This window comes from Setaria italica, chromosome IX (genome assembly GCF_000263155.2).
Source record: "Setaria italica strain Yugu1 chromosome IX, Setaria_italica_v2.0, whole genome shotgun sequence".
Taxonomy (NCBI): domain Eukaryota; kingdom Viridiplantae; phylum Streptophyta; class Magnoliopsida; order Poales; family Poaceae; genus Setaria; species Setaria italica.
Genome location: NC_028458.1, coordinates 16263814 through 16289337, shown reverse-complemented (window position 1 = coordinate 16289337; position 25524 = coordinate 16263814). Strand labels below are relative to the sequence as shown.

At 49.7% G+C, this 25524-nt stretch overlaps 1 protein-coding gene across 1 annotated transcript; it reads left to right on the top strand.

Annotated features, from left to right (window-relative positions):
- The first annotated feature begins 17505 nt into the window (after positions 1-17505).
- On the top strand, positions 17506-25127 carry LOC101784968 (homeobox-leucine zipper protein HOX9). The gene is made up of 19 exons (XM_004982781.4): positions 17506-17875; positions 18360-18689; positions 19028-19187; positions 19311-19390; positions 19487-19577; positions 19660-19755; positions 20176-20289; positions 20368-20451; positions 20552-20707; positions 20794-20868; positions 21377-21483; positions 21584-21764; positions 22209-22397; positions 22718-22798; positions 23044-23178; positions 23318-23643; positions 23736-23841; positions 24030-24179; positions 24627-25127. Exons 2-19 carry the CDS (start codon positions 18448-18450, stop codon positions 24771-24773), a joined length of 2520 nt encoding a protein of 839 aa, XP_004982838.1. The 5' UTR covers positions 17506-17875; positions 18360-18447; the 3' UTR covers positions 24774-25127.
- The last annotated feature ends 397 nt before the right edge of the window (positions 25128-25524 follow it).

Sequence of the window (25524 nt, the reverse complement as noted above, 5' to 3'; positions counted from 1 at the left end):
GCCCCCGAGGACGTGGACTGGCAGAGCCACGGAGGTGCGTCGACCAGAATGAGGCACCCAACCCCCGAGGATGAGGACTGGCAGAGCCACGGAGGCGCGCCGACCAAAATTAGGCGCCCAACCCCCGAGGACAAGGACTGGCAGAGCCGCCGAGATACGCCGAGTAGATTTAGGTGCCCAGCCCCCGAGGATAAGGACTGGTGGAGCCACGGAGGCATGCTGACTAGATTTAGGTGCCTAGCCCCCGAGGATGAGGACTGACAGAGCCACGGTGGCATGTTGTGAAAAATGTAATAGAGATCCTACAGGTTCCGTCCCACGCACGCATCGCTAATAGAAAATCCCATAAATTTTGCCTGGTACGTTGTGTTGCGATAACGGAAGGCCCGATTTCCGTCCGTAACTCACGCCGTCATCCCCTTCAAAAGCGCGAGGGGCACGGAGCCATTATCATTCTTATCTTTAGCACTCTCAGGGCCTCCGCCTTGAGCCCACTAAGCACTTCATCGCCGTACTCAAGAACCCTAGGCCGCACCGCAATCCTCATTTTGCTTGCGCACACGCCGCCGCTGCCTAAGCCGCCACGCCGCTATATGCATAGGAAGACCCTAGTCCTTTTTAGATCTAAATCTCAAGGCACCGAGCTCGAAGAGATGGCGCAACCCAATGCCCCGGTGCCTTCTTCAGTCTGGCTGAAGTCCGTGATGACGCAGGAGCGAATCCAAGCCCTCATCGACCGTGGCCTCCTCGGTCCGCAGGCGCTGCTGGAGTGGAAGCCCATCACCGGCCAGGAGTTCCCGTCGGAGGACACGACGGAGGCGGTAGTGTTTGCGTCGTTCTTCAAGTGCGGATTCGGGATCCCGACTGGGGACTTCTTCTGCGGCCTCCTCCACTACTACAAGATTGAACTGGTACACTTGAATCCAAATTCAATCTTGGGTATCTCTGTCTTCATCCACCTGTGTGAAGCGTATTTGTGCATCCCCCCATTTTCATCTGTGGCGCTATTTGTATCAATTGAAACCCGTGGTTACTAAGGGATAAAAGGATCGGGTAATTGGGGGTGTGTATTCTCGCTGTGGTCTAAGAGGGTGCAGGAGTAATTTTATGTGCAATTGAAGGAGTCCAACAAGGGGTGGCGTGCCGAGTGGTTTCTCATCGCGAGTTAGCATCCCGAGCTACCGCCGTGCACAGGGTACGGGCCAGTGTCTACGTCCGAGTAGTCAAATCAGCCCACCTCGGAGGAGCAGGTCCAAATTGATGAATTACTGGTGAAGATCACCGACCCAAAGGCTCGTGGACTGACATCCGCGGCCATCAATATCAATTTCTTTCAGAGGGAGACTCAACCGATCAAGTATCGAGTGTAGCCATCGTACAAGTACTCGGGACTGGATGATCCGACCTGGGAGGTCCGTGGCAAGGTGCCCAACGAGGAGGTCATTGGTAGGGTGTGTGAGTTCTTCAAGGGTGTCGTAAGTAATAGGGACGTCCCCAATGCCTTCTCATTGAAAAGGCCGTCGCCCACCCCGGTAAGATTGTACTCAGCTTTGATTCAATATAGTGTCTATCTATTTGTGATGTTTCTGACTTGAAGCGATGAATTTATGAAGACGACGCATTTGTGTACTTTTGCTCGGCGCCATTGCTTGGAGGGGCTGAAGCGAGGCCACAGAAGATCTGTCCGACCGACGTGCCCGTTGCCCCGGCCGCCAACCTTGAATTAGACTCTGAATCTTCATTTGGGTCGGATCTGGGGGCGATGAAAGAGGTCGGTCAGGCCCAGGGCACTTAGCAAGTTGGGCGGTAGACACGGCAAGCCGTGCACAAGCATACCGTCTCCATGGTATCGCAGAGAGGTGAGAAGAGGAAGAAGATGGCCGACAAGAAGAAGGAGAAGGTCGCGCCAAGCACAACTGCTCCAACCAGGTCGGTCAGTGAAGCGGAGTCCGACACTCCAAGCCCTGCTCCCAAGAAAAAGAAGTCGGAGCTCTAGGAGACCACCACGGCCGATGCGGCCTGCCTTAAAGAGGTGCTGAAGGTGAAAATGTGCAGCGGCTCCAGCAAAGATACATCTATGCCGCCTTCACAACTGCGCCCAAAGTTCCATGTGAGGAAGAAGAGCACCCTGTAAGTGCTGCCATCTTTATATTGTCTATGTTTATGATTGCAGTCTATCTTGCATGAATTGCTAGTTGTGATGACGATGCAGGACCGGTGTGCGGTCTGATGATGGTAGCGCACAACTGACCAGGTGCTTGATCAAGCCCGAGGAGACCAGCGGTCGCACCGTCGAGCAGCCGCCACCCACAGAGGTCGGGACTGGTAAGGATGGTCGCTCCGTGGAGGTTGTGCCGACTCCAACGCCGCAAGGGGATGAGGCTGGCTCCAAGGATGCAGATGCCATCATGGTCGACCCCAAGATCAAGAAGAAAGCTGAGGAGGATGCTAGGGCCGAGACTCAGCAGGATGAGCCACCCAGGGATGATCCACTGCCGCCGGAGAGGTCCAGCAGTGGTGCTGACATTAGCATGCAAGACACCGATGTCTTGAACCCCTCTGGGTTGGGTATTGGTGAAGGCATCGGGGTGGACCAAAAGGCTCTTGCTGAGCTGCATCAGTCATCCTCAAGGATCACCAAGTTTTTGAGTGTTAGTTTGCTGACCAACCCAGAAGATCTGTTGCAGAAATCCCATGTAGTTGCCAAATTCTAAATGTGAAGATATTTATAGGGTCTGACCGAGTAAGCGCAGAGGAGGACGCATACGGCCCACCCAGCTGACCACTACCGCCTTAAGGTGGAGCAGCTCGAGGTCGACCTTAAGAAGGCTAGGAAGGACACCATGAAGAAGACCAATCAGTTCTTGATGGACAGGAAGGACTTTGCTTTTGAGAAGGAAGTTTTTACTTCGCACTTGAGAGGTATGCTTTGCCGACTTGTTAAATCGTATTTCTCCTAGATATCTTGATGCTGATGCACAATTGGTCGGGCAAACAGAGGTCATGATGAGGGAGGAGAGGCACAAGCGGCACCTCAGGGAGTGCGAAGACTCCAACATGCACCTTCAGCAGGAGCATGACACGGCGGTCAAGTGTGAGTATGCAATATCACAGAAGCTAGCCTACAAAGCCAATACGTGCAAAGAAACCGAGCGCTGCTTAGAAGCTATTGTAAGTAATCTTCAGAATGATCAACGTATAATTGCAGGGTTGGAGTTAGAGTTGGAGGAGCTGCGGAAGGTGGCCGGCTATATGATGGGCATGACATGGTTCAAGCAGAAGCCGACCCATCCGCGCCAATGCCACTACTGGACCATCTCAAGGATGCACCAGGTTGGCTCAAGATGATGCTGAGGGATACTGCGGTGGAATGCGTCAAGAACACCTTTGCTTTGTTGGCATCACACTTCTCAAAGCTTCCCTTGGAGCGTGTTGCAATAGAAGTCGTGGCCGACTTCGAAAAAGACTTAATTCCTGAGGTGGCTGAGTAGTACCATGATGTGGCCGAGACCATTGTAAATGACTTGGACTTGTAGGGAAAACATTAAATATGTATCAAAATATTTGGTGAAACTTTGAATGCAATGTTTTTAATTATATGAGATGAAGACAAACTCCATCCCTCCCTTGGTGTATACGACAGGACAACGTGTAGCTGAGGCATGTAGCTGCAAAGCACCTAGCCTCGGCTGACCAGCGCCCTGCTGAGACCGGATCTCGAGCTTGTAGGAGGGGTGAACGCGAGGTTGTCTAGGTTTTCGCTAGCTAGGACACCAACCACGCAAGTTAGTCATATAGCCTCGAGAAGGGGAGGAAAGGAAGGCATGACCCAGAGGTTGGCGCTTGGGGGAAGCCCCCGAGCTTGTGAGCGAGCGGGCTGTCGAATAGGTCGGATAGCCCCCGAGCGTTAAGGACAGCTTGGGAAGGAGAACAATAAGGCTATAGGTTTGCAAAAAGAACCACAAGGGTTTTTATTTATTCAATATAAAAGGGAAATAGGGTACATAGCTTTGTATATCTAAGGGTAGAAACGTTGTAGATGCTCGATATTCCACGGATTGGGGACGCCAGAGCCGTCTTGCCATTGTAGTTGATAGGTGCCTGGCTGGATGACTTCTTTGACGATGAAGGGACCTTCCCAAGGGGTGGTCAACTTGTGCATGTCCTTGGTGGACTGGACTCGACGAACCACCAAATCACCAACGTTGAAGGAGCGTCTCTGACATTCTGATCATGGTAGCACCGTATCCGCTGCTCATGGCATGCGTGCTGGATGAGTGCTGCCACACGATACTCTTCAAGGCTGTCGATGTCAACCCGCCAACTTTTTTCTGCCTCGCCTTCCTCGTAGTACTGAATGCGTAGGGCGCCAAAGGCCACGTCGGATGGTAGGATGGCCTCTAAGCCATACACCAGGAAGAAAGGGGTGTAGCCAGTAGCCCGACTCTTGTGTTCGCAGGCCCTAGATGACATGGGACAGCTCGCGTAGCCACTTGGTAGCGTGTTTGGACGCATCGTCAAAGATGTGTGACTTGAGGGACTGGAGGACCATCCCATTTGCGTGCCCCATGTGACCGTTGCAGCGCGGGTGCGCTACTGAGGAGTACACATCGATGAGGTTGTCTTGGCAGAAGTCACAGAACTCGAAGCCTGTGAATTACACTCCAAGGTCAGTTATGACCCTGTTAGGCACTCCAAAGCGGTGCATAATTTACTCCACAAACTAGGCGGCTTTAGCCAACTCAATGCTGGTAACAGCCTTGACCTCAATCCACTTGGTAAACTTGTCACGAAGATGTGTGTGTAGCCGCCCGAAGCGATTTTGAATGGTCTGACCATGTCCAGCCCCCAGCATGCGAAAGGCCAGGATGGTGGGATAGTGCGCGGGATCTGAGCCGGAAGATGTTGCTGCTTGGAGAAGAATTGACACCCTTTGCATCGTTGGACGAGCACCTTTGCATCGACTACCGCTGTTGGCCAGTAGAAAAACAGAGCGAAAGGCTTTGCCGACCAAAGTGCCCAAGGCAGCGTGGTTGCCACATGCTCCTGAGTGGATTTCATGCAGGAGTTCAATACCCTCGCTGCACAGAACGCACTTCAATAGAATTCCTGTAGATGCAACTTTTCTGTAGAGCTCCTTTCTGATGACAACGTAGTTTGCGCTACGCCGAGCTAGTTTTTCATGCTCTATTTTATCTTCTGGCGCCATCTGGTCAGTGATCAAGGCTATGCGCCAGTCTTCTTCTGCCTCGATCATCATGAAGTTAGTGGATTTTGGGTCGGCTGGGCCTTGGGCGCTGACGTCGTTGACCTGGTCTGGATTCAGGATTTTGATAGAAGGTTTGCGGAGATCTTGTACGAATACGCCAGTCGGAACCTGTGCACACTTGGAGCCGAGCTTGGACAGGACGTCGGCAGCGACGTTATGGTCCTTGGGGACATGATGGAACTCAAGGCCGTCGAAGTGGGCCTCAAGTTTGTGGATTTCCATGCAATAAGCGTCCTTGGATTCCTCGGTGAAGTCCCAATTTTTATTTCCTTGCTCAATGACAACCTTGGAGTCGCTGTAAGCAAGTATGCGCTTGATTCCGAGGGAAACTACGATATGAAGGCTATGGATGAGAGCTTCGTACTCAGCGCCATTGTTGGTGGCATTGTAGTGTATCTGGAGCACATACTTAAGCTGCTCGCCTTTGGGAGATATGAAGAGGATCCTGGCACCGGCTCCCTCCAGGTTGAGGGCGTCGTCAAAGTACATGGTCTAGTGTTCTGGCCTTTCCAGGGAGGGCGGCTTCTGGATCTCTGTCCACTTGGCTACAAAATCGGCTAGGATTTGTGACTTGATCGCATGACATGGGCAGAAATCGATGTTGAACTCGCTGAGCTCCACGGACCATTTGACAACTCGGTCATTGACATCTCTGTTACGGAGGATTTCACCGATAGGGAATGAGGAAATTACGCAGATCTTGTGCACCTGAAAGTAATGGTGCAATTTTTTGGATGATATCAGCACTGCGCAGAGCAGTTTCTAAACTTGGGTGTAGCAGATCTTGGAGTCTCTAAGGACTTCGCTGACGTAATACACTGGTCGTTGCACTGCGTAAGCATGACCGGGTTCCTAGCGCTCCACAACTAGCACAGTGCTGACAACATGCGTTGTTGCAGAGATGTAGAGGTATAGCGTTTCTTGGTCAGCCGGGGCCGTCATGACTAGACGAGTGGTGAGGAAAGGCTTGAGCTCTTCGAATGCCTTGCTGGCCTCGTCGTCTCACACAAATTTGTCTGCCTTTTCAAAAATCTTGAAGAAGGGCAGACTTTTTTCTCCAAGTTTACTAATGAAGCGACTAAGGGCCACCATCATGCCAGTGAGATTCATGATTTCTTTCTTGTTAGATGGTTTTGCCATGTTTCTAATTGCATCCACCTTGACGGGGTTGTCCTCGATGCTTCGCTAGCTGACCATGAAGCCAAGTAGCTTTCCAGACGGGATACCAAAAACGCACTTGCCGGGGTTAAGTTTTCAGCGGTAGGCCTGGAGGCTATTGAAGGTTTCCTCTAGGTCGGCTATGAAGCTTTCCTCACCCTTTGTCTTGACAACCACATCGTCGACATAAGCATCGACGTTCCTATACAGCTGTGTTGCAGGCAACCCTGGATTGCCTTCTGGTAGGTGGCACCGGCATTTTTCAACCCAAAGGTCATTGTGTTGTAGCAGTAGATGCCAAAGGGCGTTAGGAACGCCGTCTTGTCTTGGTCGGTTGGATCAAGGGCAATCTGTTGATAGCCCAAGTAGCAGTCAAGGAAGCAGAGCAGGATGCTCCCGACCATAGAGTCTACGACTTGATCTATACGCGGAAGAGGGAAGGGGTCCTTAGGGCAGTGTTTGTTCAGGTCGGTGTAATCAGTGCACATTCTCCATTCATCGGTTTTCTTTCTTACAAGGACTAGGTTTGCTAACCAGTTGGGATGCTTAGATTCACGGATGAATCTGACAGCTGGGAGCTTATTTAATTCTACCCATGGCCTCCTTGCGATCTTAGGTGAAGCGATGAAGTTTTTACTTGATCGGTCGTGCAATCTTGCTCAAGTCCAAGCAGTGCTTAGCCAGCTCTCTGGGGACACTGGGCATATCAGATGGCTTCCACGCGAATATGTCTGAGTTCTCTCGGAGGAAACTGGTGAGCGCGAGTTCCTATTTCTTCAAGAGGTCAGCCCCTATGAGGGCCATCTTGGTTGGATATTCTTGGCCGAGGCAAATCTTCTTGGCCTTGGGGTTAGGCTGCAACGCCATGGACGTTGGCTCCTTCTCAGGGATCGTTAGCTGGTCTTTGCTCATCTTCATGGCCTCGGCTACCATGGTGGTGGCCTTGGCTGATAACTCCAGAGCTTCTGCGAGCTGAACTGTCTCGGTTGTATTGGTCATCGCGCCTGCTGTTACTGCAATCGTCACGGTTGTCATGGTGGCGACCGTTGTGGTCGTCATGGTCACCGCTATTGCGGCTGTCACGGTCGTTGTGGCGGCGGTCTTGGTCGTCGTTGTAGCAATTTTCACGATTGCGGCAGTCGCGCTTGTTGTTATCCTGACGATAGTCGTTGCGGTGGGGTCGCTTGTATTCTACCGGGGCGCCGAGCTCTTTCTTTAGGACTGTGCAATCCCAGAGAGTATGATGTGCATCCTAGTGGAAGGGGCACAGAGCACTAAGGGTTCTATCAAATTCTTCCCGGTTGAAAGTGGTCAGCCTGGCGAGATCATCTTCAGCAGCGTAGACCTCTGGGGCCCTTTTTCCAAGTCGGGACTCCGCGGATGCTTGGGATTTGTCATGGATTGGCTTATCGTAATTGTCAGCCATGCGATGCTTGATGTTCTGGAATTGAACTTTTGCCGCCTCTTCTATGTCTGCTTGTCTGTTGATAACTTCCATCATCTGCCCTACCGTCTTTGAGGCAGCCTCATACAACTTACAGAACATGGGGCGGTTCATCAAGCCAGAGCGAAAATACCAGATGATATCACGGTCTTTGATGCCAGCCAGCCTGTTGCGGTTCTCGAAGAAGCGGTTGGCATATTCTCGAATAGTTTCGCCTATTCTTTGGTGGACTTGGCCAAGTTTCTCCCTGTTACTAGGTCGGCTGTAGGTGGCTTGGTAATTCTGGGTGAAAGCTCTAGCGAGCTGACCCCAACTGTTGATGCTGTTTGAAGGGAGATTCTCCAGCCACAGGAGCGGAGCGAGACCCATCACCACCGGGAAGTATGCAGCTATCTGGTCGTAGGTGCCATTGGTAGCTCTCACCGCGGTACTATATGTCTTGAGCCAGATGGTGGGGTCGGAGCGACTGTCATACTTTTCATTGATGGCCAGCTTGAATGTGGTTAGCCAATCAACAGCCCTGAGGCATGGTGTGAAAGCAGCGAAGCTGTCAATCACCGTGTCATCGTTGTAATCATTGTCCAGGTAGCACTGGACGGGAGGAGCCCCGCCGCGTCCGCCGTAGTTGTGTCTGAGTGGGTAGTAGGCATCTTCAGGAGTGTCGTACATGTAGTCATAGTCACTCCTAGGTGGGTTGTAGGCATTCAAGGATGCCATACACGCGGTCGTAGTCGGCGCGGCGGCGCATCTCATCTTCCTTGCGACGGAGGCCCTCGCGCTCTGCGCCGCGGTTGGGCCCAGGAGCACCATAGTCGCGATCGTACTCGGTGCAGCGGCGGAGCTCATTCTCATCACGCTCGTTGTGGCGATTATTGAGGTCGGTGCGGATGTTACAGTTCTGACGTAGGTCACGCAGCTCATCACGAAGATCATGTTACCGTTCTGGTCGGCCACGGTCGTCATCATTGCCTCTCCCGCCACGATGGCGGTTATCATTGTTGTCACGTTGTCGGTTGTTGTTGTTGTTGTTGACGGACGGGTTGGTATTGTTGTTGACCGGTGGGTTGTCATTAATGTTGACTGGTGGGTTGGCAGATTGGATAGCGTTTTGCTCCACCTCCTCTTCGTGAATTGGCTCCAACAGACCACCTGCGCGGTCGCCTCAGCGCTTGTCAGATCTGCAATGCCCAAACCGGCTTTGAGAGTGCCTGGAAGATGTGGACTGAGAATGTGCAAGTCGGTTGTTGATCTGCTCCTCGATCAGTGCGTTGGCAATTTGGAGTCGCGATTGAATACTTCGCATTTGATCTGAATCTGGAAAATTTTCTAGCTCTGCAAAAGCAGCCCCCAGGTTGGCTTGGGATGTGGCGAAGACATTGTGGCCGGCCTGCTCGAGGTCAGCTAGTAGATTGCGGGCACGTACAGGGCGCCTGCGTCTTTCCCGAGCGCCACATTGGTCGGCGTTATCGTGGTCATTGCCGGGCTGCTGGTGCTGGTCGCCTACTGCATCTGCGTTGGCAACATGTTGCTGTTGGGCGTTGGCTTGCTCTTGTTGGCGCCGTGCAACGCGGCTTTGGTTCCTGGCATTACGGCCTTACTCTTGGGATTCTGTTTCGCCATCTCGAGGTGGCTCGTCAGCGAAGACCATGAAAGCTTCATGATCTAGCGTGGAGGAGTTGCTCTCGTCGACGCTTCCATAAGGATTTAGCGTCAGGACAATGCGAGGCACCTGGAATTCACCACAGTTCGGAAACTGGACGGGTTTGGGCAGGTCTCCAGATTGGATTTGGAAAACCTGGTCGAGCGTGGTGGAGTAGTCGGCGGCCGAGTTCCTTAAGCCAAAGGGGACGCGGGACGGACCCTGTGCCGACCTAGTTTCACGCAGCGCCACCTTGGACAGCTCTATGCACTCAAGCGATAGTGCTATTAATGCGATCTAGCCCCGCGATTAGGTCGGAGGGCATGGGTGGGCAGGCGCCAGCGAGTAGATCTGGAACCTTCTCGGAGAGACAGAGTTCGCCGACTTGCTGGGCGAGCGGCATGACGATCCTTGGGTGGAGAACTTATTCCGCCGGAACAGATCCGACGGAAGCCGAGCTCATGCTGGACGGTGAGTTGGCGGAAATCGCCGAGTCGACAGAAGAAGCGGTCGGATTGGAATCCGCCGACATGATCCTGAATTGAATCTGGACCGGGTTGGCGAGGAAGTCCTTCATGCTTTTAGGAAAAACAACGCTGTGACGGGATGCCATCGAGATCGCAAAAAGGATCTCGCAACCCCCCCCCCCCACCTGGCGCACCTGCTGTCGGATTTATAAGTCCGACAATCCACCAGGGGATTACCTAAGTGGTTGATTTGTAGGTGAGGACGATTGCGAAACCAAGAACTCGAATGTGATCACGAGAACACGAAGGGACCTGAGGGTTTTAGACAAGTTCGGGCCTCAAGAGACTAATACCCTATGTCATGTATGCGTGGATTATATTACTTTGTCTGAGATGAGTTGAGTTATCCCCGGGGGTGCCCTTGGTCGCCTTACATAAGCTGGCGACCAAGGATTACAAGTCGGTTTAAATCTAATCTACTCGGTATTACATGGAAAGCAATCTGAATCGGACTACAAAACGTGTTCCACGATATTCAGGCAGATTTGGACTGTCTAGTTGCCCTCGATATTCAGGCAGATTTGGACTTTCTAGTTGCCCTGACATGTACTCTAAGTAACTTAATGTCCTCGTCCCGCACGTCCTAGTTGGGCGGGTCCACTTGTTAGGTCCAGCCAGTATCCTGGTTGGTCGGGACCTATGGGGTACCCATATCGCTTAGGAGAAGTTCATTTTAAAGAATCAATTCATAGAATTAGGAGAAGTTACTTTTTTTTACTCCCAACCTCTTAATTCATTTTAAAGTATCAATTCACAGAATTAGCAGAGAATCATTTCTCTCTAAAAAACTAATTGAAACTGTTTGATAGAGCTCCGGTTGGATTCGACGGAGAATCATCTTCGAGAGCTCTGCTAAACAGGACCATACTACGTTGTCATCTCTACTCCTGGCGTTCTTCTGCATATAGGTAGACGTCTCGTAAAAGTTTGGTTCTGAAAAGAGCAATTATTAGAAAAGCTAACATATCCATGATCTTATATTAACAATTTAACCGCAAATTCTTTCAAAGAGGAGTCCATCAATATGACCACGAGATATTTTTTTGCAAAACACACATCATGAGCTTACGGGGAAAAAGGTTAATCCCTTAAGGACGGTTGTATTTCCGTGTCAAATTTCTTTTCCATTAAGTTACCACTCCACTGCTGGAGGAGACCGTGGTCCATTCTGGCTCGGGGCCCAGGCTGCGGCGCAGTAGTCGCATCCCGTCGCGTCGCGTGACGCTGCCCGGATAGAACAGTCGTTTACCCGGCGCGCGGTGCGCTGTCGCGCGCAGGGTCGACGCGTCCATCGTCCATGCGGACGCGTCGTCGTCATGCGCTTGTTGTTCCTTCCCAAGCGCCAAGATCCGACTCGATTGGTGACCGCTGATCCTCCTTTATTACCGTGGATACGGCGCGGTAATGCGGAGCCCCGTAAAATAAAACCAGCACGGCAGTGCTCCGTCACAACGGCTGGCTCCGTGGCTCGTCAATTGCCGTGGCCGTGAGCACTGGCACACTGGCGCTGAACCTCTGACACTGTACCGTAGGGAGCCAGAGGGCGTACTTGCGGTTGGGAGGTGACTTGACCTGCCGATGCTAGGCACCAGCGGCAGCAGCACCCAGAGCTGTAGGCTGTAGCCTGCAGCCGTCCCACTAGCCCGCTCCTAGCCGTGCCCGGAGTAGTTTTTACTGCCGCAGGCAGCGGAAGTCTAGCCCGCTAGCTCACGCGCGTGCCCGACCTGTCAGGCAGGCGCGCTTACGTGCCCGGCCGCCACTCGCCATAACTCCCGTAACGTGCTCTCATTGCCGTGAAAGTTTACGGCGCCCCACAGAAGCCGACGACGCCGTCTTCCCTCCCCGGCTCCCCGCGCCGAGCGCACCGTGGCCCCCGGCGTTCGGCGCACGAGCTCGCTACCACCACCGTCCACCGGTAACGCTACTCGCTAGCAACAACCGTCAAGCAGGCCCCGGCGCCGCGCGCGCGGTGGGCGACCGACCCCATCCATCCTCGCCGGCCTCGCCCCCCACCCGCGCGCCCGCCGCCTCGGCAGTCGCGTCCTTTTCCCCGGGGCGGGTGGGGACCCGTGCGCGCAACTCGCGTGCCCGAGGACCAGGGGGGAGCCACCACGCGCACACACTTGCCTGCCTGCGCGGCTGGGGCGTGGGGCACGCTCCTTCTAGAATCTAGATCCGTCCGCGAGGCGGTGGGGGCCCGAGCCGCCTCGCGCGCGTTCGGGGGCCTCCGGGCTCCGGGGTTCGGCTTTAAACCGCGGCTGCCGGCGGGGGGCTTTGCTTGAGCGGAGATAAGCTGCTCGACAATTGGGCAGGCGCAGCACCACCCTGCGGGGTAAATACTGATGGTTGTCTAATGCGCTGACGGAGGGGACACATGGCCAGCACCCAGCAGCACCGGTCCTTTTTTATTGCCTGGGCAGAGTTTTTGTCGACGACCAAATTGACCATGCTTCCTACTTCTGTTCTTTGTGGCTCAGGCAAGGATTGAGCCTGAATGCTTGATCCATTTTTATCGTAATTGTAAAAATCTTACAGAAAGTTTACGCTATTTTGATCTACGAAAAGAATTGAAACACTCGTAACCATTTGATCTAAAGTGGAGTTGTTGGCATGCCTGGTTATGCCCATGCGCCGAAAGAAAGCACACGAGAAAACCCCCACTAGCTTTGCGCTCACCCGCTTGAGACGTCCATTTCAAAACCAAGAATTCCAACACACATAAAAAACAAATAAAATAATTAATAACTACTAAAAAAAGTCACAATTTTCTATCCATTTGATCGAGAGACGACGATCCTAGCCACTCCTTTCCTTTTTAACCCTAGAGCCTCCCTCGCTCTCCTTCTCTCTTCTTCGCTCTATTTATTCTAATCCGCTCGCCGCCGCCCCCACCTTCGTCCTTCCACCTCCATTTTGGAGGTGTCCTTCCAGATCCGGCGCCTCGTTTCTTCTTCTACTATCGCGCGCACCTCGCTCGACTCCATCTCTAGCAAGCAACCGCACGGTGGGCGCAGGTGAGCACAACCCCTAACCCCAAATCTCCATCCTAAATTTTTATCTCTAAAGAATGCTAGCTTGTTCCTTGCATCACCCTTGTGGGTGACACGGTGCGGAACACTGCTGGCTACCTCATTGGACCTCCTCCCCTCCTAACTTGGGGTCTCACCATTATCGGAGTGCTTCATGAGAAGCCTGTGTATGCATGAGGATGATGACGACGAGGTGTTTCTTCTTTTCCTCACCCCCTTCCCCTCTTTCCCATTCTCACACAACATGGCAATAGGTGGCCACAATGGTCATCGGATGGCTCGATCTGCCTCCTCTCCAGTGGATCTAGCATCCCTACTTGTCGATCTGTCGGATCCTCGTAGGGGTGAGATCTTGTTGGGCCGGCAACCACATCAACCTACCTTGGGGGCAACACCTGGTTAGGTTTGCGAATGGTCTGATCTGGATGTCCGATGCCTGGATCCGTGCGGTAGGAGCCGAAAATCCACGCATTTTTGGTCGCGCGAAAGTTGTGGCAGGACAACCGCAACTGTGGGCACTTAGTCGGGGTCCAAATGACTAGGTGCTTTGGGCATCTGTTGCTTCCAATAGCTTAGCTCTTGCTTGTATAAGGCCTCTAAGATTTCTACTCTGTGTGTTAGGTGCGTAAGAAGGCCCGAGGTGCAACAAAAAGTCTTGTTGGTCGTGATATTGGCTTCAATGACGTCGATGCCTTAGGGGACATTTTTCTCCTTGAAGATGTTGCCACATCTTTCCTTCCTACTCCTTAGGATCTATGTGAAAAATCTTTTGCTATGATTTTCGGGTGGGTAGCGGCATCAATTCACGTCGTCTCCTAGGTGGATGCATCGCTCTGGTGGTCTTTCACGCGTTCGATGGTTTGTTGCCTCTTGCCTATGTCATATTTCCCACAGGCGTCCGCGTTTCCATGGGAATGAGTTTCGATGGTTTGTGTTGATGCTTGGATCTTAAAAAACAATTCGGCAACTAGGGATGCAAATAGTGTTTTTAGTGACATAGTAGTTGAAAACGCCGCAATTCGTGTGCTAGGTAACACTAATATACAACAGATGAAGTTAGGGCCTGTTTGGTTATGGATGCTTATTTATAAGTTGCTTATTTGCTTATTTGTAGTTGCTTATTTATAAGTCTAGGTGTTTGGTTTGGGTTGCTTATCTGATTGCATATGACATATTTGCCTCTGCCATCCCATTTCCCACTACTCCCAACCATTACCAGCTCCTAGTACAGAGGCGGCAGCGGCGGGGCAGGAGCGGCGGCGGGTGGCGGGCGGCGGGCGGCGGGCGCGAGCGGCGGGAGGGAGCGGCGGCGGCGGGCGCGAGCGGGAGCGGCGGCGGTGGGCGGCGCGGAGGCGGTCGGCGACCGGCGCAGCGGCGGCGGCGGGCGGAAGCACGCCGCCGCCAGAGTAGTTCCGGGAGAGAGGAGAGAGAAAGGGGAGAGAAGAGAGAGAGAATGAGGGTAGGAGGAGTAAAGTGCCCCATAAGCAACCATAAGCAACTCAAAACTTGCTTATTTGCTTATGCATAAGCAACTTATAAGCAACTCTATAAGCAAGAGTGTTTGGGTTATAAACAACTTATTTGCTTATTTTTAAGTCGCTTATGGATAAGCAAAGGAAACCAAACAGGCCCTTAGTAGTTGCTATTATGAGTTGCTGTCACGTAGGGATCCATCCTAATTAATGTAGCTGTTGGTGTCCCGTGGAGGTTGCAGTCAGTGTTGCGATAGTTGTGTTGGGTCTTCGGACGCTGTTTTATCACCTATGTTGTGGTTGGTTGCTCAGTGTTCTTATATTGTTAATTTTTGGTGAGGTGTGCTGCCCCTAAGGGCGTCCTCAACGGTTCTGGCCAAATCGCCAGCTACGTGGAGGCGAGGGAAATCGACTAGTTGCCCTTAGTTGCCTCAAGAAGCGTGCCTATGAGAGGGAGGTACCTTGGGCCGTGAGCGAGACAAGCGCTATGCTCCGTGCCTGTTTCATTTTTACATTGTTCATCGATTAAAAAATTCTTTGAGCCAGCCTCCGCGCTTCCCGTTGGAGACGCCCTAAGTTGTTGCAGTTTAGTTGAGCTTGGAGTTGCTTTTCTGAGTAAGCTGTGCTCCCTTAGTTGTAGGTTTTTTGATCCGATCTTCTTTAAAATTGGTCTTCTAATAATCAGAAAAGTAATGGCTTTTCTGCTTCATAGATTTTAGTAATTTATGGATAATCAAGATTTTATTTTTTTAGAAGTCAAATCCACACACAAATATATTCTCTCGTCACCACCTAGTCGTGGTGACCGATAGCATAGGAGGGGCTGAGGGAACGTTTACCCGTGCATAATTCATCCTCCCACCGCGCGGTGCCTAGGTGCCTCATATAGGCCATGTTTGTTTCCGCGGTGGCTGCACGGTGCGGCGGCGGACCACGAAAAATCGCACCGAATGCCCCTCAGTCACAGCGCGGCAATGCGCCGCGAGCAGCCTCCCCCACCGCGACTACACTAGCGTCGAAACACGACGGCCCCCCCACAGTACGAGAATGATCTGGTCGTTTTCCTCGTGGTACCCTCCGCCCCTTCCCCTTCCTCTCGCGGGTGGCAACGGACAGGCCCTCCATGGGGCAGTGGCCGAGCTCGGTGGCGGGCGGGGACGGACGGGCTCTCCATGGGGTGGTGGTTGAGCTTGGCGGGCGAGCCTCGAAGCTCACCATGGGGAGGCGACGGTGGCGGCGGACGGGCCCACCATAGGGGTGGTGGCCGAGCTCGGCGGGCGAGCCTCGAAGCTCACCAAGGGAAGGCGCCGCCGAGCGAGGCTGATGCGGGCGGTAGGGGCGGGCTAGGCTGGCATGGATGCGGGCGCTGGTGGCGGGCAAGGCTGGTATGGGATGCGTCGCATAGGGTGGTGGTGGTGGGTGAGGTCAGCATGGGGCCTGCAGCCACGGGAAGCTCGGCGTGGCCATGGAGGAAGCTCAGCGTGCAGCCATGGGAAGCAGGGGAAAAAAGAAGGCAAAATATCCATTTTGATCCCTAAACTTTGCAAGTTGGTCTCTAAATTTTTAGAATGGCCAATCTAGTCCTTCAAATTTTGTTTTTATCAAAGATGTCCTCATGCTGATACGGGTTCCATATTAGCATGAACTAATGCGAAAAGTCATTTTTACTCTTGGCTCCTTCCCCTCAATTTCCACTATACCAAAATAATTATGAGCATATATATGTTTACCGAGAGAGTATGAATATAGACATGGAGCATAGTATACCGTACCACGAGTATACGTGCACATGCCAACTTTAGAGTATGTGTATATACATTAAGTTGTGTATATCACGAAAGAATATGAATACATATATTTTGCATATCAAAATTTAATTTGTATGGGCACATACATGATTTTAGATTTTAAAGAGTAACGCATATATACTTTTTTAGAAGCTATATTTTATATCAGTTAAAAAATATTGTTGTGTAATTGTATCAACAGAGTATGAGCATATACATGTTTGATTTGGCTCTGTACTTTTCACTTTAGTCTCATACTAAAACATAGCACCACATCAGTACAAGGATGAGTTTGACTAAAAATTGAAAGTTGAGGGACTAAATTGACCTATTTGAAAGTTGAAGGACGAACTTAACACTTGGTGCAAAGTTCAGGGATCAAAATGCCCTATTTTGCCAAAAAGGAAAGGAGGAAAAAATGGCATCTATGATGATCTATGATGATATTGGTATTATTTTATCAAAATTTGTGTTTTACAAACTTTAAAAATTGTTGTCAAAATCATTTTCTGCGTATTGATGAATTAACTGAGCTATCATCAGCCACATGAGCATACGGGTCATTTTACACTCGGGATAGATAATCAACTGCAAATAATCAGGATTGCCAAACTCCCAACTTGCCCAGCAGATTCCGTTCGCAATCGATTCTCTCGATTCTCAAATGAAACAAACAGGATCAGGATCATAGTCACATCCATCGCCAGTGTTGGCCTACCATGCGTGTAAACCGACCGAAGTTGATCTGCATCACAAATCTTTGAATCACCCGGCTAAAAAGCATATCGTGAAATATATATACTAGGTGACCTGTACCTACTACAATAATTTCACTTGCTTGCTTCACATTTGAAGTTTTTCACAGAAATAAAAAAGGTTTCTCCAGTAATTTCGTCACTGCAGTTTGGTCGTCAAACAAGCCAGGCTCACGCGACAGAGCAATGTCACGGACAAAATAATGACGTCTTTTCAGCGCAATAGTGACCCGCGATGCGGCTGCTACTTCTGCGCGTGGGCCCAATAACGCTGGGTGGACTACGTGCACCGAGTCCATCCACTCTCGTGGTCATGGCCTTCTACCTCTGCCCGCCACACCCCCCCTCCTGCTGTCTCTCTCTCCTCAGCTTTCTCCACCTCTTCTTCAGTTCTTCTCGTGCTCCGCACAGTAGACGTGCTAGCTAGCTAGCTGCAACACTGCCACACTCTCTCTCTCCGCCTCTCGCTCTCTCGTCTTTAAAGCTGTCGCCTTTTACCGCTCTCGTCCCCTGTCCTCTTCTCTCTCCCTCCCGTGCCGCGCTGTGTTTCTCGTCTCGTTCTGCTTCGACAGGATCCGGGAGCCCGGCGAGGGAGCGAGAGCGCCTCCAGCTGGTTCTGGGCGGCGACGCTGGGTGGGCGCGTTCCTGGCAGGTGATGGCAGAGGCTCCGTGCGCCGCCGCGGGGGGCGGTTCGCGCGGGGGCAGGCTGTGAGGGGGCGGTCCGGAGCCGGCGACGGTGCCCGTACGTCTCTCGCCTGCTAGCGTGCGCGCTCGCGAGCGGAGAGCTGAAAACAGGTGACGGCCGCGTCACTCCTCAGAGCCCCGTTCCGCGTACCTCTGCAGTCAGCCATTGCGTGTTCTTGCTGTTGTTTTTCGGATTTCTTGCGAGGCTGTGAAGTGATCTTTTGGGTGAGCTTTTATCCGCTTTTTACGTGGGAAAACCGGGGTGGGAGTAGAATGCGGATTAGAGCCGCCGCTCAACTTGCGCGTCGGATTTGTTATGGTCTGCAATCTGATCTTGCGTTGCGGAATCGTGTGGTTCCGGCGTCGTTGCCCCGGTCCCCGATTTCCGCCGCGGTTCATCGGCCGCATTTGCGTGCTCAGCTTCTGCAGCGGCCGCCCTTTTTTCCCTCCTCGGTTTCAAGCCAAAAGCTGACTCCTTTGCGTGCTTTTCTACGTTTCTTTGTCTGATGACGAGGGAGGGTTGCTAATCGCCGACAGTTTATTTTTGCAGTCCATTTCTTTTCTGACACAGTATCTTTTGGTTGAAATCTCGCAGGTTTTGATCGCTGCGAGGAGGAATTGAGAGCTCGCAAGGACGCGAGGAGGAGCTTTTGCTTCCGGTGGTGGTCAGTGGCCCGGCGACTATGGCGGCGGCGGTGGCGATGCGGAGCGGGAGCAGCGACGGCGGCGGCGGCGGGTACGACAAGGGCGGCATGGACACAGGCAAGTACGTGCGCTACACGCAGGAGCAGGTGGAGGCGCTCGAGCGGGTGTACGCCGAGTGCCCCAAACCCAGCTCCTCGCGCAGGCAGCAGCTGCTGCGCGAGTGCCCCATCCTCTCGAACATCGAGCCCAAGCAGATCAAGGTCTGGTTCCAGAACCGGAGGTGAGCACCCACCGTCGCCGCGCTTTTTTGAGTCAGTCAGGAATCGTGCTGGAGCTTACCTGAAAACTATTTCTTGGAGGTGAATCCTGATGAATGTTGTCGTTCCTAGCATAATGCTGTGATAGGTCCAACGTGAAGTGTAATGATGGCTGTAGAAATTAGCGAGAACGAATTCTTGCCCCAAATGGAGATGTGCAAACTTGAAAATCTCTTCATTCCTGTTCTGAGCATATGGCCAAAACATATTCTACCCTCGTGATCTTGCCAGTTCTATATGGATGCTGATCTGTTTTTTGCCCGCTCTAGCTGAATTCTGCGTCCATTGTTCATGGTTTTAGGTGCCGTGATAAGCAGCGTAAGGAGTCTTCCAGGCTTCAGGCCGTGAACAGAAAGTTAACCGCGATGAACAAGCTTCTTATGGAGGAGAATGAGCGCCTGCAGAAGCAGGTTTCCCAGCTGGTTCACGAGAATGCGTACATGAAGCAGCAGCTGCAGAATGTAAGTCTAGTTTTGCTGATGACAAGCCATGTTATAACAGCTGTTGTTTGTTGAAGTTCATACATATCTGGATGCCCATGGTGACTCTTGTTTTCCTGTGATACCATTGTATGTTGCTTGCAGCCTTCATTAGCAAATGATGTGAGCTGTGAATCAAATGTGACCACTCCTGCCAACCTAAGGGATGCAAGTAACCCATCAGGGTAAATCAGCCAAGTTTACTGCGAAACTGAGGGGTTCACTTTACTCTTTATTAAATTATACTGTCTATGCTAATCTTTGCCCCCCTTCTGGGCCAGGCTCCTTTCAATTGCCGAGGAGACCCTGACAGAGTTCCTCTCAAAGGCTACAGGGACTGCTATTGATTGGGTCCAGATGCCTGGGATGAAGGTGGGTTGCTAGCTTTCGAGGTTCCATACCCAGAAATTAAGCTGATTTAAAAATGCTTATATCGATCTCTTTCTGTGATTAGCCTGGTCCGGATTCTTTTGGTATTGTGACCGTTTCACATGGTTGTCGTGGTGTTGCTGCCCGTGCCTGTGGTCTTGTGAACCTGGAACCAACAAAGGTAGCTTACGCTTCAGCACATTGTTCAGAACTTATTATTACTTGAGGAATTTCTGTTGTTGGCTTCCATGGGATAAACACCGAAGCTGTTTTCTTTGTGTAACGCTAGACCTAGTCAGAAAGAGTTTTTTTTATGTACCTTACCTAACCTCAGGTAAAGCAATCCCAGTGGGCTAAGATCGTCTTTTTATTATTTGGTCAATTAATTTTCTTAAAACAGGTAGCCTTGGTGCTTCACATCCGAGGATTGTTTACAAAATCTTCTGCTGTTCATAACTGCCTTATCATGTTGAGCACTGAATCCAATTAAATCTTTTGTAACATATGGTTCCAAAACTTAGAACTTTTCCTGAAAAATTTGGGACGTACTGTTGCCATCAGTAAATTCTCTGGAGGTTTCTTATGATAGTGTGCTTGACAGATTGTTGAGATCTTGAAAGATCGCCCATCTTGGTTCCGTGATTGTCGGAGTCTTGAAGTCTTTACAGTGTTACCAGCTGGAAATGGTGGGACCATCGAGCTTGTTTACATGCAGGTTAGCAATTTGTTGCTGATCATTCCATTTGTTGAAGATAAACAGGCTCTTATATATAGTTTTTGGTTGTGCCTTCAGATGTATGCTCCTACTACTCTAGTTCCTGCACGAGATTTTTGGACACTGAGGTACACAACCACTTTGGAGGATGGCAGTCTTGTGGTGCGTATAGATCTGAACTTTTTCTTTTTTTCTTAACTTGCTAAAATGGTAAATTAGCCAATGTAATTATTGTCTGCTATGTATACGTTCCATCTTTCAGGTCTGTGAGAGATCTTTGAGTGGTTCAGGTGGTGGTCAAAGCACTGCCACAGCACAACAATTTGTAAGAGCTGAGATGCTTCCTAGTGGCTATTTAGTCCGCCAATGTGAGGGTGGGGGCTCGATTGTGCGTATAGTGGACCATCTGGACCTTGATGTATGATCCCAAATTCGACATGGTTGCTACACTGATGTTGAATGTTCTTCATCTAGTTTCTCATTCAGTGCAATCCTATCTTACAGGCTTGGAGTGTTCCTGAAGTTCTTCGGCCCCTCTATGAGTCGTCTAGGGTAGTTGCTCAGAAGATGACAACTGCAGTGAGTTCTTGAAAACTTTCCAGATCGACATTTATATTTGACATTTCACTATAAAGTTTAAATGTAGCATATGTATAATAAATGCCCACCTTTCTCGTAAGTCATATGATGGTTAGTGCTTAAGATTCGAATTGGTGTGGAGTTCAGTATCTCTTAAGCCATTATGTAGGTATAAATTTGTGCAGTAGTTCCATTTAGTGGCAACGAAATCATGTTGAATTCCTATATTAGTCATGATCATGCTATACATGTGAGGAGTGTTGACATATGGTCATTGGTGCACTTGTGTTTCAAGGTTCTTGTTGGTTTTAGCTTTCTAGATAAGATGGCTCATGGAATTGACTTATGTGAAGTTCAATATATTTTTCATTTATTGCTGAGCTACTTATTGAGAAAACACACCCTTCTTTGGTTTATCCTTTTGCCCTTGGATACCAGTACTGTACATATTTGGAGTGATGGATTATCTGTAATTTCTGCATCGTACACTGACTGTTATGTTGTAAAGGCACTACGGCACATCAGACAAATTGCTCAAGAAACTAGTGGAGAGGTTGCATATGCGTTGGGGAGACAACCAGCTGTCCTACGAACATTTAGTCAGAGGCTTAGTCGGTGAGTCTTAGATAACGATATTACTCTTGCTACTTCAGCTCTTTTTCTTTGGGAGAGAGCACTATTGTTCATTTATAACACGGATTTTATGTTCTTTTAGAGGCTTTAACGATGCTATAAGTGGTTTCAATGATGATGGTTGGTCTGTCATGGGTGGAGACGGCACAGAAGATGTTATCATTGCTTGCAACTCAAAAAAGACTAGGAACAGTAGCAATCCTGCAAGTGCTTTTGGTGCTCCTGGAGGTATCATATGTGCCAAGGCATCCATGTTACTGCAGGTGAGGGTGCAAAAATTCCATTTAAATTAGTCACTTGGCTGCTAAGCTGCCTGTTGCTAGGACATTTATAGTTCATTTAAAATCCAGGGCCTAAAAGTATGAGGTCAACACTTCAATTCACTTGTGTAACCCTGAAATGAATGTATGGATAACTTCTTGATACAATAAGAAAGCATCTTTGTTTCCTGACGTGCTGTTATAACTTATAAAGTTATGTCTTTGATTCGGTGATGACTTTAGAGTGTACTGTGCCTGGTTCTATAATACGGTATTTTTGTACTACTAGTTCATTTAGGTTTAATTTTGCTGCATTAAATGGAAACTGCAAGTGCATGAGACTTAATAAGAAAGTTCTTGAAACTGTGTACTCATCTGAATAGCTTGTTGGTTTATTCAAATATGATTGCTTGAGTTCTCACATTCTGTTCTTGTTCGGTATTCCAGAGTGTTCCACCAGCAGTACTTGTTCGGTTCCTGAGGGAACATCGGTCTGAATGGGCAGATTATAACTTCGATGCATATTCGGCTTCAGCGCTGAAAACGAGCCCTTGTTCGCTTCCTGGGTTGCGGTCTATGAGATTTTCTGGGAGTCAGATCATCATGCCACTTGCTCACACAGTGGAGAATGAGGAGGTATGTTCAGTTCCCTAATTCCCTCTGCGGAAAAATGTTTGTTATGTGCTGTTTTCATTCACAGTTTACTCACTATTGGAAACATTTCAGATTTTCTGTTTTGTATTGCTAATTTGCTATAGATGGTCATTGTTGGTTGCGTGGTCCTTTCATGGTATAGTGTTATCATTTTGGTAGGCTAGCTTTCGTGTAATTTTGTAACCAGACCATAGCATTTGGATGAAATAATATGGAATTTGCAGTTATGAAAGACAAATTTATGTATCCCACTGTATATATTTTTCTGTGTAATGAGATTGTGGCCTTGCCCCAACATGCAGATCTTAGAAGTTGTTCGTCTTGAAGGGCAGGCTCTGACACATGACGATGGTCTTTTATCAAGAGATATCCATCTGCTTCAGGTAATAATGATTTGCTTTGGTGGGTTTCCAGGTTCAGTCTTGTTGCTACAAATCAGTGCTAACAAGGGGGAAAAACATTTCCTCACTAAGAGTAATCACCTGTCAAATATGGAACGTTAGTGTGTCAATTTTGGGGCAGTAATGTGCCTTTTTTATTTCTCATTTCTTATGCATAATTCTAGTGTTGTTGGACCCCCCTTGTAAAAAAGGCTTCTAACAGATCTCTGACTGGAATTATTTTTCAGCTTTGCACTGGAATTGAGGAGAAATCAATGGGATCTTGCTTCCAGCTTGTCTTTGCACCAATCGATGAGCTTTTCCCTGATGATGCTCCCTTGATATCTTCAGGCTTTCGCGTTATACCGTTGGACATAAAATCAGTTGAGTACTTTCTTTCTTTCCTTGAGATAAGGTTCATGGTTTAATCCAAACTATTCCTATCCCCCACCCCCCAACTGTTAGTTTAATCTGTCTCCTGTTTCCACATGCGTATCATTTAACCATCAGTATCTTACACAGGATGGTGTACCCTCTGGAAGAACATTAGATTTGGCCTCTAGCCTTGAAGTTGGTACAACCACGCAACATGCCTCAGGGGATGGATCTCCGGATGACTGCAACCTACGATCTGTGCTGACAATTGCCTTTCAGTTCCCCTACGAAATACATCTCCAAGATAGCGTTGCAGCTATGGCCCGTCAGTATGTTCGAAGCATTGTCTCTGCTGTGCAAAGAGTATCGATGGCTATTTCTCCCTCGCGGTCTGGCTTGAGCACTGGGCAGAAGATAATTTCTGGCTTCCCTGAAGCTGCAACACTTGTTCGCTGGATTTGCAAAAGCTACCAGTTAGTGCATTTGTCCCTATAAAAAATAATGTTGAAATGAAAAGAATAAGATAAACTTGCATGAAGCTAATAACACTTCTTCATGCTTGCAGGTACCATTTGGGGGTGGATCTGGTCAGCCACTCGGATGAAGCAGGGGAATCATTATTGAGAATGTTCTGGGATCATCAGGACGCTGTCTTGTGCTGCTCTTTCAAGGTAACTATTTCTTTCATTGTTCCACGTTTATTGAAACTGGTTAGCCTAATTTAGGGATGTACTCGAAGTCTGAAAATGTTGGATACGCCCAGGGTGTTGCTTGGTTGCCTGTAGAAGCTAGCTAACTGTACACAGCAAGATAAACATAACTTCGCTCAGCTCACACGTTTGTGCCTTTGTGTTCTCAGGAAAAGCCTGTGTTTACTTTTGGCAACCAGATGGGAATTGACATGTTAGAAACAACTCTAATTGCTCTACAAGATCTCACACTGGACAAGATCTTCGATGAAGCTGGTAGAAAGGCATTACATGCAGAGATCCCTAAACTGATGGAACAGGTACAATTTCTGAATTCAACCATGTAATGTGATTTTTTCCCTTTTTTCAGGCAAGCGACATCCAGTTTTAGTATGATATGTGTATCAGCATGCAAAATGTATAGCTGTCATGCAGTCTTTTGAATGCAGCATATACAATTTTTCATGCTTGAAAAACGCAAACTCCTTGCACCTAGCGGCTAGCATTTTTCCTTTATGCTTGAAGAATCTTAGGAAGGGTATGGAGTTCCTGTTGTTATTCATGGTAGAAGAAAAGTTGTGATCCTTCTTGTTGGATCCGCACCTGCTGAACAGAACCTGGAACCTGCCATTTCAGACATGGCTGCTGTTCGCAATTACCTGTTTCTTAGTTCTATCAACTGTTAATTTCCTTCCATGGTGTGTCCATTTTTAAAGGTTGCTTGTCATGGTTGAGGTTGGAATTGATCCTTGAGCTTCTCTGTTCAGGGTTACGCATACCTGCCAGCTGGTGTGTGCTTATCTGGAATGGGCCGCCATGTCTCCTACGAGCAAGCCATCGCATGGAAAGTTCTCGGCGAGGACAGCAATGTGCACTGCCTCGCCTTCTGCTTCGTCAACTGGTCTTTCGTGTGATCGAATCCAATCGCCCTGCCCTGAGCACTGAGCAGCCTCCATTTTTGCGTTCTCTGTAGAAGAGGACGGTTAAGACCGTGCCTGTTAGCTAGGTAATGCATGTTTAACTAGTTCTAGACCGAGGGAAAGCCAGCCGTGTAAAGATGCTGCTGTCTTGTAAATTTGCACTCATTTCCGCTAATTTAACCCGGCGAAGGGCTGGCTGCTGCTTGTGTAAGGAAGGCTGGTTCAGAATGGCAAGGAGTGACCAGATCGCCTTGCAAGTCCAACTGTTATGTTTGAGCTCCAGTGAAATGAGGGTCCGTCCAGTTATTTATTATTCTAGATCATGAAGATTTTCCCGTTTCAGCATCACTCCAGTGTACAAAACTGAGCGCTAGTACAATATTTTAGATGGATGTGCCAGTACTTGAATCAGCAGTATAACGATGCTTGCAAGTCAAGTACACGCTCTATGGTTAACTAGCAGAGTGACCCACTCAATTGCGAAGTTAGGGCTACTTGGACAGGGCACCATGAGACTCCGGGCGGCTCCTCGTCTCAGCGCTCAGCAGCACCACGGTGCAGAGCTGGTGAAGGGTAAAATGGACTGCAGGGCGGGGACCTAGAATTTTGGGCTTCAACGGCTTGGACTCCTGTGCACTACAGCTACGGCCGTGTTTGCTTGCTGGCCACTGCCAGCCCTCTCGCCAAGTATCCTAATAATTATCACCAATTCATATTTTAAATTAATACCGCTCCTCTTTGTACA